The 12,554-nt window shown below is 31.8% G+C and overlaps 1 protein-coding gene across 2 annotated transcripts in view; it reads right to left on the minus strand.

The window, feature by feature from the left end:
* Positions 1-12,554, minus strand: part of ROCK1 (Rho associated coiled-coil containing protein kinase 1) — a 130,537-nt gene that overhangs the window by 90,747 nt on the left and 27,236 nt on the right. For both annotated transcript variants that reach the window (XM_016164545.2, XM_036229894.1), the window contains exon 2: positions 2,951-3,032. In XM_016164545.2, coding sequence (XP_016020031.1) covers positions 2,951-3,032 — 82 coding nt within the window. The remainder of the gene's footprint in view (positions 1-2,950; positions 3,033-12,554) is intronic.

Raw genomic sequence — 12,554 nt, forward strand, 5'->3', positions numbered from 1 at the left:
GCTATTCTAATAATGTGTACTGATATCTCATAGTGGCCACAATATCTAACTCCTAATAACTAATCATGTTGAGAAGCTTTTCAAGTGTTCATTTGCCACTTGTGTACCTTCTTTGGCGAAATCTCTATATTCAAATCCTTTGCCCATTTTAAAATGGAGTTGTCTCTGTATTGTTGAGTTACATGTCTTTATATATTCCAGCCACTAATCCTTTATCAAGTGTATTATACGCTAATATTGTCTCCTATTCTCTGAGTTGTCTCTGCACTTTCTTGATAGTGTCCTTTGAAGCACAAAAGTTTTTCATTTTGATGACGTCCAATTTATCTTTCTTTTGCTATTGTACTTTAGGTATTTTGAAGAAACACTGCTTAACCAAGGTCATAAAGATTTATGCCTGTTTTCTTCTAAGAGTTTTAAAGTTTTAGATCTTACATGCTGAATTAATTTTGTATGTGATGTGAGGAGTTCAACTTCATTTTTTTGCATATGAACATCCAATTATCTGAGTACTATTTGTTAAAAAGACTAATTTTTCCCTTTCATATGTTTTGTAACTATTTTCTCCCAGCCTATGGCTCACCTTTTCATTTTTCTTATCAATGTCTCCTAAAGAGAAAAGGTTTTGAATTTTGATGAATTCTAACCTTTTTTTTTTCCCAATTACTTTTGTTGAAAATTAATTGGCTGTATACTAGTCTATTTCTGAACTCTCTATTCTGTTCCATTTATCTATGAGTTTAGTTTTTCATTAATATTATACTGTCTTGATCTTGAAATCCACTAATGTTAGTCCTCCAACTTTGTTCTTACTTTCCAAAATTGTTTGGCTATCCCAGATCCTTCAAATTTCCACATGAATTTAGAATTGCTGGTCATCTTATACAAAACCAAAACAACAAAAGCCCACTTAGGTTTTGGGGACTCCTAACATTTTAATATTGAATTGTCCAACTGATGAACACTGAATGTCCTTCTTTTTTTAGGTCTTCTTGAATTTATCTCAGTGATAGTATGTAGTTTTCGGAATAAAACTTACACATATTTTGTCAAATTTATTCCTAAATTTGTCGTGTTTTTGCTTCTACTATAAATGGTGCTATATTTGTTATACTGTCAATTTCAAATTGCTCCTCGCTAATTTATAGAAATATAATTGTTTTTTAATATTAACCTTCTAACCTGCAACTATGTTAATTCTTGAAGTATTTTTGCAGAAAATCTTGTAAGATTTCTATATAAAAATTTCTGCAAGATTTTGCAGAAAATTTTGAGGATTTTGTATATAAAAAGAATGTCATATAAATAAATAAAATTTCACTTCCTTTTTAATCTATATGATTTTTCTTTAACTAATTGCACTAAAACTTTCAGGACAATGTTGTATGAAAGTAATGAGATGATTGCCTGTTCCCAATCTTAAAGGAAAAGCATTTAATCATGCACGATTAAATACAATCTGAACTGCAGGGTTTTTTATAGATTCTCTTATATCAGGGTAAGGGAGTTTCCCTCAATTCCTCATTTGCAGAGGTATTTTTAAATCAAGAATGACTATATAGAATTTTATCAAATGTTTTTTCTGCATCTACTGAGATAATTTATAGATTTTCTTTTCTAATTAGTATGTTAATAATGTAAATTCCACTAATTGATTTTTGAACCTTAAACTAACTTTGCAATCCTAGTATAAACCCTCCTTGGTCACAGTTTTTACCTTATGCTAGACATGATTTGCTAAAATTTTGTTATATTATTTTCTGTACTTTTCTCCAATTTGTAAACTAAACTAAATTACACAGGTTTATCAACTAAAATAGTTCATCTTTACGTTTTCGTTTTATTTTAGTAATTTCTATTGTGGCTATGGATGTTTCTATTTATAAAATATAATATAAAGACGTACTCAATATTATGAAAACAGCAATAGTGCCTAACAAAGGGAGTAACAAATTAAGAAAGCATGTGTTCCAATTCTTGCTACCCTAACTTTACAAGATTACACACTCCTCTTTGTACTAACAAGACTTATCCTTTGCCTCAAATAAGAAGTAGTAGTGATGTTTCTCCATCTTTTTAGTTCTTTAGCCATACTGTTAAGTAGGGAGATAAGCAAATGTAAAAAATAATAAAATTTTGGGCAATTTCAATAAGATGAGAGAAATTAAGAGAATTTTATACTTAAAACGTTCCTAATTCAGATCTGGCGCCATATTTCAAAATTAAATTAAGGCTGAATAAATATTTCATGAATAATGGAAAATTATAAAAACATAAAATTGGTATGTGAAAACATTTGAATATTCAGAAAATAAAACTTTTCTAACAAAACATATGTAACCAAAATTGAAAGACAACACTAAAACCAACCCAACCTAAATATCAATATTAGGTTTAGGAACAGAAATAAAGAAATGGAATGGGAAATACTTTATTATCTAAACTTTTTAAGATTAAAAGTTTAAAACTTTTAATAAGTTCTTTAAACAAATTTTTAAATAATATCTAATATCAAAATCCAAAACAGAATTTTTAGAAAAGAACATCTGTAAAATTTAAACATAAGCCATCTTTCCTGAAGAAATTAGGACTTTTTATATGTAATCTATTCTTTCCCACAGATATTAAAATATAGCTAAATCACTTATAAAAGAAAAAAAGGACAAATATAACATTATTGAAATTCAATGTGAATATATATAAATGTTTATTTTAACATATTTATTTTAACCATTTACTTTTCATTCCCTTCTCTGTAAAATATTTTATAGATTCTCCTGATAGACATCTAAGCTGGCTAATAAAGTTTCTGTCACTTCCTACTCATTTTATGTAGGAATTATTGATGAAATAACCAAAAAGTAGACAGAAGGATAAAAAGGGCTTGACTTGTCTATGTCAAAATTTCATTACATACAGTCTATCATTAATCTCCACAAAAATTACTTACATCTGCTTAAAAAGTTGTCAATATTTTTGTTTTTTCTTAAGGCAGGAAAATCCAAATCATACACCAAAGCATCCAATCCATCCTAAACAAATAAACAAAGAGTTAGTTTTTTACACTATGAATACTTTCTTTTTTATAAGTAAAGGATAAAACACAACATTTAATTTGCCCTCTCACATACATCTTGTATTTAACACTTTCTAAAAGGTTACATGAGTACTGAGAGAACGTTTTTATTTCATATATAAATTTTCACCTTCTAACTCTCCAGGACAGAAGAGCAGCAGAATCACCATCAGTTAGTCACAACTGACTTCAACTAATGCCCTTTGCCCCTCATACGGGCATAAAATTTTACTTTTACTTCCCCTTACTACTGATTACACAGACACTCATCAAAAACAAACGGCCTATATTCACGACTACAAATTTTTAGTAACTACAGATGGTGACTAAATAATAGATCCTAAAATGTGTGTGAAATTTAGTATGAAATTTAGTATTTCACACACAAGTGCAGGGCAATGAAGGTATACCAATCAGTGTTAAGTGGGAATGGATCTATACAGGATATATCCTACCATGTGGCAGGAACAGAAGGAACATTCACACAAATACAAGTAATCTTCATTTTCTTTAGCTGCGGAAATCAAGTTTGCTCTGCAGAGCCCAAGAATAAGAACAGAAGCAGCAAAAGAAGATGTACCTTCTGTAGACCCTACATAGTCATGCTTATAAAAGGACAATTTAAGCTAGAGGATATACAGACTTTATACTTTGTATTAAGCCATGGGTGTGAATCACCCAGCTATTTAAGAATACTTAAAATATTCCCCTAAGAAACCAAAAGGTAGAATCAAATTTAAACAGGCTTTAAAATCCATCATTGCATGAGTTGGAAACGGACCACAGAGAAAATAGCTAATAATCCCAATGTTGTTGACTGCTTTAAGAGATAAACCCATCCTACTATACTGGTGAGTTTTCAAAATTCAGAAGTTTGTGCAGATCTGAAGAAAAAGCTCCTCAACTAAAGGAAGTCCATCTCTCTTTGAGATACATTTCTTAGAGTCCTATAAGCTATCTAAATATTAACTTCTTTTTATAAAAAAGAGAAGGGTCAGGCCTGGTTAGTACTTGGATGGGAGACCACCTAGGAAGACCAGGTGCTGTAGGTATAAAAAATAAAAAATAAAAAAAATAAGGGGTTATAATAAGTTGACAAGGTCCTTGCAATCTGTGATGTTAACCAAGGTTTGCTTCGCCTAAAAAAATGAAAAATAAAATAAAATATAGAAAAGAGATAAGAACCTTTACATGAGAACTTGATTTTTAGCTGATGCTTGACCTGTTCTTAATTGAAAACCCAACCAATAAATTATCTGAATTAACTGTTTTCTAGGAAAAGGTAAGTTAAATATCAATATATATTTCTAAATGTTTTACTAGATTTTAATTTTTTAAGGAAAAACCACAGTTACTATTTCATTTTTCCCATAGTGCCTTGAAGAGTGACCTGAACAAGTAGGTATAAAATGTACAATAAACCAATGATTTGTATTCTCAATGGCAAAGGCATTACATTATTCAAGAAATAATATTTTTGTTTCACTCCAAAAGATTACACAGACTACAGGAGAGTGCAAGTACACTATTCTCCCCTTTATTCACAGTTTCAGTTACCCATGGTCAATGGGTAACTAAAGTCCAAAAATACTAAATGGAAAATTTCAGAAATAAACAATTCTTAAGTTTTAAATGATACACCGTTCTGAGTAGCATGATGAAATTTCGCATCATCCTGCTCTGTCCTGCCTAGGATGTTAATCAGCCCTCTGTCCAGCGTATCCACACTACATATGCTACCAACAACTCTTCAGACACTTAATAATCATCTTGGTTATCAGATCAACTGTTGCAGTATTATAATGCTTGTTCAAGTAACTCTTATTTTACTTAATCATGGCCCCAAAGTGCAAGAGTAGTGAAGCTGACAATTCAGACATGTCAAAGAAAAGCCATAATGTATATGTACGTACAGGAAAATACATAGTATATATAGGGTTTGTGGTACTATCTGCAGTTTCAGGAATCCACAGGAGATCCTGGAACATACTCCTCTAGGGATAAAGGGGGACTACTTACTATACTATTAGCTACACAAGAAAATTTTTAAAGCAAATTTTGACACCCTGAAGTGGGCTAGGGAATGTGAGTAGATACAATGAGATAACCTCAATATGTTACACTATTATTTTATAATATTTTTATTATTTTAAGTTTTTTTAAATAATAAAATAATAAAAAGCATTTTTGTTATTTTAACACTTTTCAGTTTTAAAATGTTCAGAACATCTAAATATATGTTAGGTTAAATTATTTTCAAGTATTAAAAAAAACTTTTAAAAGTTAGAAAAATGTATATGAAATTTTACTCACATGCTCTCTTTGGTAAATATATTTAAAATAACTGCCTCCACTCTTACTCCAAAAAAGTTTTTAGAAAAAATACTAAATGTTAGAATAGAACCTCAAAAATTACCTTGTTTCACTACTTCATTTTATATTCAAGACAAATAATCAGAAATAGTAACTGACTTGTCCAATGCCACACAGCTAGCTAGTAAGCTGTGTAAGATTCAAAATACTTTTAGTCTAGTAATTATAAGATATAACATGACCATGATAAAAACATGATTTTAAAAATCCTCAATCTCTTAAAAATAAAGAATTGAGAATAAGCATGCATTTTTAAACTGAAGATGCATTATTCAAAAATCAGTAGAAAATCACAAGTCATTCTCCTAATTATAACTAGAAAGTACGCTGGCTAGCACTCAAACCTCGTATTCTGGTTCAAAATCCTATGTTTTCTCTAATATACCACTATACTCTCTCTTCTGTATGACCTTCTCTAAACTACCTATTAAAACTAACAGTTCCCTTTGTATTAGTTATTTTTTCCTTCAATCTTTGCAGCTAGATTTTAAACACCTTGAGTAAGTTAAACCCCAGAACTGAGGATCACATTTTACTCATAGCATAACAGATTCTGTTAGCTCTCCTACCCCAATAATTATTTCTGCCTTCCTAATTTAACCTTGATTTTGTTCAGGCCACCCATCTTCCTCCATGAGACTAAGAGATTTCAAGGAGGGAGAGACCTTCCCCAGCTCTGGTAGGGTGGTTCTGATTAGTTTAAGACAAACATACGAGAGGCCTATTACTTTTGCTAGTGTTTGGTTTAAACAAAGGAACATAGTAATCCGATATGTGAGATGCGAGGGGAAACCTACAAAAGGTTCCTGAGACAAGTTTCTTATCTCTCAAAAAGATACATGTAAGACACAGTTCCTCCTTTCATGAGAAATTATCCTGTCTGTATGTGACACCTTAAATAGCACCAGCCATCTTGCAGCCTCAGAGAAAGTTGGCAGAGGATGACAAAGCCAAGAGATGGAAGGAAACTTGTCCCTGATGATGTTGGTTGAGCCACTGAATTTACCTACTCTGGAGCCACTCTACCAAGCTTTCTTCATACATAATTCCATGGTTTAACTCTATTTGCACTGAATTTTCTATTTCTTGTGACTAGAAGCATCCTAACTGAAATACATAGTAAGAGCTCAATAAATGTCACTGGACTGTAATAGCACTAACCAATACATGAGCTATAAGACTTGTTGCAGTGAAAGGGCAAGAGAACTGCCCATTCAATAGTGAGATCAGGAGCAAGATGCAGCTGACAAAAGCATTAATCTTTGGTAAATGTTGTTTGTATAATTAGATTGCACCACAGAGAAGAATGATTTTTGAGTCATGCTTAATAATAAAATGAACTGCAGGTGGCTCAAATAATCCAAACATGGAAAAATAAAGCAAAAGCATTTTAAAGACAAAAACCAAACTACATTAGTATGTTACTACTGGAAAGACAAATCACATAACCTTTCTAAGCTCATTTTTCTCTTCTGTAAAATGAGAATAACTACCTAAACTCACAATTGATTTGTGAGAATTAAATGAGCGAAGTACGTGAAGTGTTTGGCCCGTAAGAGTCCCATTTCCTTCTTGTCCTTTATTTCTCTAGCTGACATTTAAAAGTTCTACAAGTTAATCTCACTGCTTATGACATAAATAGAAAGTAGACATTTTAGTGAGGTGATCATAAAAATTTCTTAGGTCACAATGTTAAACACTTACTTGCAGTAATCCCATCTATGACTTTCTTTTTTTTACATAGGGGCAACTAACTTTTGCTTGACCACAGAATTTGATCATGTATTTGTTAATGGACACTAAATGCCTCCACTAATTGTCTATGGTCACGAGGTGTTTGGACCTATCATTATACATTCTAATTTTACAGTTATATGAGATGGTGTATGGCATTTCAGTATCACCTGTAAGCAAAAATGCATATTTTATCGAAGAAATAAAATAGGCTAGAAAGTATTCTTCTAGCATTATCTAATGCATATACCAACGGGGGCAAAGGGGAGTCAAGACACTGGGGTAAGGAGAGGGACACAGGCTTCTACCTTAATGTAGTGGAAAAGCTACACAAGAAATGTGCATATCCAACCATAAATTGGGGCAAGGAATCCTGACTTCTATTCAACACTCTGAAGTTCTTTAAAATAATGAACAAGACTTCTCCACTTTTTAGAGTCCATATTTCTATACCAGAACTCAGGATCTTAACAGAAATTAACATTCCTCCAAGAGGAAAAACAATTCATAAGGAATGACAGACATAGCAGCATGCAGTCATACTACTCCTTCACTTAATTTTATAATTTAGGCATGAAGGAAAGCTTTCCTCTACTTTCACACGTCCATCATATAACTTAACCATCAACTTAAGAAATGCAAGGGAGAGGATATATGAGAGGAGACAATGTCAAAGAACTAAAACAATGAATTTCTTTGCTACCCATAGTTGAACAACAATAGTAGACCAGTTATAGCAGTATATTTTGAAAGAAGCTAATTACATTGGAGAAGTACTTTCATATAAACACACACAGGCAGGTATAATTCATTCCAAGTATAACATTTTACAAGACTGTCTAAAGAATGAACATTTCATATTTTGTAAGACATGCTAGTATTAGAAAGGGAAAAAGCGCCAGTTTTCTAACAACAGAGATTAAGCAAAAGGAGAAACAGGAGAAATTATTCAACCGAACGCTGCTGCAAACTTAAATTCTCTGGAGAGTTTTGAATTACAAAAGTAAGAGTCCTGTGTAAATATCACTTAGGATTAGATCCATTAGTAATAGTACAATTTGTTATAAGAATATAAGCAGTAGGAAAGGAAGTAATACTACATGTAAAAAGCATCCATTTTAAATTAAGATTTCAAAATCTGTTTACTATTGTAAACATGGATATATTTTTTGAGAAACTACCAAAAAAAAAAAAATTCATTAAAACTACAGTAGTAAAACCAAAGCTTCCGAACATGAAGATATTTTTAAAATAAGCTTACCGTTGGTACTAAAAGACTTCTGGTAAACTTGATGACAGATGATGTACCATTTAAAGAAAATATTTGAATACTATAAATCTCTTTGCAAAAGGGATAAAAGATTTCTCAAAATTAAACACTAGTATAAAAAATGAAAACAGAATTTTAACAACTTCTGATATTAAATACAATTAAAATCTGTTAAATAGGTGTGGCATTACTACATAGATGCTAATGCTCCCTACGACTCATTTTCTCTACATGCATATATCTCTACAATGGCACTTTCCAATCAGTCTCCCTCAGTCACCAATGTATGTTTTACTAAATATTTAGAATACTTAATTTTTTTTGCACTATAACTGTCCTAGAGAGCATTGGCATGTATGTAATAATACAAAAGAGGCCATGTTCACCCTACCCCACTGCCCTTGCACCTGCTATTTTCTCTAGCTGGGATGTTAACATTACCTACATTCAGACTCCCTCAAATGTCACTTATTTTGTTCCTGTCTTCCCCAATACGCTGAGAAAATATTAATAATGACCTCCTATGTGCTTCCAATTATAGGAATTATTATATTTGTTATACTGTAATTATTTATTTAGAAGTTTGCCTCCTCTGTAGGAAAACAAATAATAATAGTAAAAGTAGTAGTAGTAATAACAACTTCTTGTATTTGGGAGTTCATTGGTTAGTAAATAGAAAAAGTAAATCATACAGATCCTTGGCGCTATACGTACGTACAACATAAACAGGGAATGGACTGTTTAATCAATTGGGGCTTCATAAAGGATTTGATATTTGAGCTGATCTTTAAAGAATAAGATGGAGGTGGAGCAAGGCAATCTAGACAGAAGAAAGGCAAAAATTTAGAGAATGAGAACAGGATGCCCTGGTCCCAGAGAGTGAGAAGGAGGTAGAGGAGGCAAAGCTGTGAAAAAGGGTTATATTAAAGGTATAACGCACCAAGCTACGAATCTGAGTATTTATCTTCTGATATCCATTTTGAACCATAGGAATTTGGAGGGAGATAGGGGTGACATAACTGGTTTTTATTTTTTCCAAGTCTGGCAATGATAAAGATGATGAATTAGAACAGAAAGACAGAAAAGGAAGCAATTAGAAGGATATTGTGATAATACAAGTATAAAAAGACGAAAATCTGAACTAAACTAGAGCAAAAAGAATGAAACATTAGAAGTAAAAGAACTTGGTTAGGTACTGAAAGTGACAAGAAGGGTTAAGAATGAATACATAAAAATGATTACATATCTACTAGTTTAGGTGAGTAGATAGTGACTTCATTACCCAAGGCAGAGATTATAATTTGAAGAGAAAAAAATAAATAGTTTAGGTGTATTAAATTTGAGGTTCCTGTAGGATATCATTTTCTGGATAACTAGATGGCAGTTGAAAACATGGGTTCAAGTTCAACAAAGAGATTGGACTGTGATATAGATTTTCAAGTTACGAGAACGAACTTAAATCTATAAAAAGAGATGCAATTACCCAACAAGTGTAAACATAAGGAAACTCAAAAAAGAGTGAAGACTCACATTCTGGGAAACATTACTATCTAAAAGGTAAGCAGAAGAACAAACATGGTGGACAGGCAGTCAGAGAAGCAAGGGAAGGATGAGATAATGGCATCACAGAAGCTGAGATAACTCGAAGGAATTTAGGAGCACAGTAAAATGTCACAGAAAAGTCAAATAGAATGAAAATGCAAAATCAGCCAAATAATTTTTAATTAAAGTGTAACTGATAATGGTTGCACAACATGATTATACTTAATGCCACTAAACTGTACACTTAGAAAAATTTAAATGGTAAGTTTCAAGTTACATATATTTTATAATTTTCTCCTTAAAGTCACTATTGGACATCAGCAAAATGATGGACGAGAAAGCTCCAAGCTCTCATTTTCAAAGAAATGTGTAAAGAACCACAACAAAAACAAAAACCCAGAAGCCATCTGAACCAACTTTGTAGGCACTCAGGAAAACAATCAAAGGTTTAGAGCAACCAAACCAATGTCCAATTAAGTAAAAGCCACCTTCAAATGGTAGAAAAGTTTTGTGACAATTTTACTCATTCTTATCCTCCTCTCTCCCAGAGTAGAGGCAGTCTTGGTCTTGAACAGGCAGCAGATTGGTTCCTACCTTGAATCACAGGAAGCAGAATAAGATCATACTTGTAAGATCAAATTTGTAAATTACTGTGTATGTCTGTTCTAACTGTCTGGGTAAAAATGCCTGAAGGACTAAGACAAGGACCTCATTTCCTTTTTATATTGCTCAGAACACAGGCAGAAAAAGCAGTGGATACTGCTCATAAAAGGTACAACTACAAAACCCACAGACACCTGAGGTCACTATCAACTTTAAGTAGAATGCTTCATCAGAGTAGAAGAGACATAAACCAGCCTACAGAGGGTAGAAAGGTTAATGGAAAATGAAAAAAATGAAATAACTGACAAAAGAAATGAGATATATTAGAAACTTGTATGATTTAGAAGCTACACTTGATGCAATACTTTTAGATAGAAGAGACATTTTTGTAGAAGATAAATAATTAAGTAAAGGTCTAAAAAAATGCAAGGAAGGACAGAAGAGATACAAAGTGAAGACGTTAAACTTATAAAATTCAAAAATGCTTCTATGTAAATAGTATCCTAAAACGCTTAATAGTCATGTGACCTTGAGCAAATTATTTAACCCCTCATAGCCTCTATGTAAAAAAAGTAACTACTGCATAGGGCTGTTGTAAGAAATTGATAAATCTTATTAAGTAGTAGAAACATTTACGGATAATTTCGAAGAGGATTTTCCTATCATTTTAAAGGTTTATAGGTATGAACATACAAGCCAGACTTTCTCTTGATATGAATAACTGAAAAAGTCAGATGATTCGATTTTGTTTTGGGGGAGACTTGTTTTTCAAATCACTCAAGTGCCTAATTCGTTTCCTTGGGGAAAAATAAACAGATATCATACATGTTTAGGTAATTTTAGTATAAAAACTAATACTAGTATTAGTATAAATAAAAACTTTATCTTCATAAAGTTCCTATACAAATTTTCGTAAGACCAGATCTCAATCATGGAGGGAAAAAAGAACAGAGACTCACAGACCTGATTTAACAAAAGATTTAACATTTGTATCATGGAGGCCAATAAGGAGAAAAGAAAGATAATGAGACTAACAAAGATTAAAACAAATGAAGGCTAAAAATTTCCTAAATTTGGCAAAAATTTGGCAAAAGACATAAACTTATAGACTGAAGACACAGAACATACCCAAAGAAATCCCAACTAAGCAATCAATGAAAAAAAAATCACTGAAAACTAAGAGATTTGTTACCACCAGACCCATTCTAAAATAATGCTTAAAGGAAATTCTCTAAATGGAAAGAAAATGATAAAAGAATAAATCTTAGTATAGTAGAAAGAAATGATAAATGAAAACAGTAAAAGAATTTTAAAGTACAATAGATTTTCATTCTCTTGAAAGCTGAAGAAAAATTACAGTATTGCCTGATTGGTTCTCAATGTACATAAGGAGATATTAAAGATATTATAAACAAAGAGGGTGAAGGAACATAAAGAAGGAAAGTCTTCTAACCTTCATTCAAACTACTCAAATGCTGACACCAATCAAATGTGATAAGCTATATATGTCTAACTGAATACCTAGAGTAAATAATAAAAAAACTATACAAAGAAATATACACAAAGCACTATAAGTAAATCGGATTAATAAATATTCAAGTAGCCCACAGGAAGTCGAAAAAAGGGAAACATAAACAAACAAACAAAAAAACCCAGAGCTATGAGACAGAAAAAAAAAAAAAAAAAAAAGCCCAGCAGATTCAAGCCCTAACATAACAATATTACATTAGAGGTAAATGGTCTGAGGCAACAATTCAAATGAAAAGACAAATTTACAGAATCAATAAACTAATCTACAGAAAAGAAATTCACTTCGAATCTAACAGTATAGGTTGGTTGGAAATGAAAGGATGAGAATGATGTACCACACAAATAGTAATCAAAAGAAAGCTAGATTGGCTATATTATTATAAAACAGACTGCAGAACAAAAAAAGTTACCAGAGACAGAGTGGGA

The sequence above is a fragment of the Rousettus aegyptiacus genome, unplaced genomic scaffold (genome assembly GCF_014176215.1).
Source record: "Rousettus aegyptiacus isolate mRouAeg1 unplaced genomic scaffold, mRouAeg1.p scaffold_m13_p_12, whole genome shotgun sequence".
NCBI lineage: Eukaryota > Metazoa > Chordata > Mammalia > Chiroptera > Pteropodidae > Rousettus > Rousettus aegyptiacus.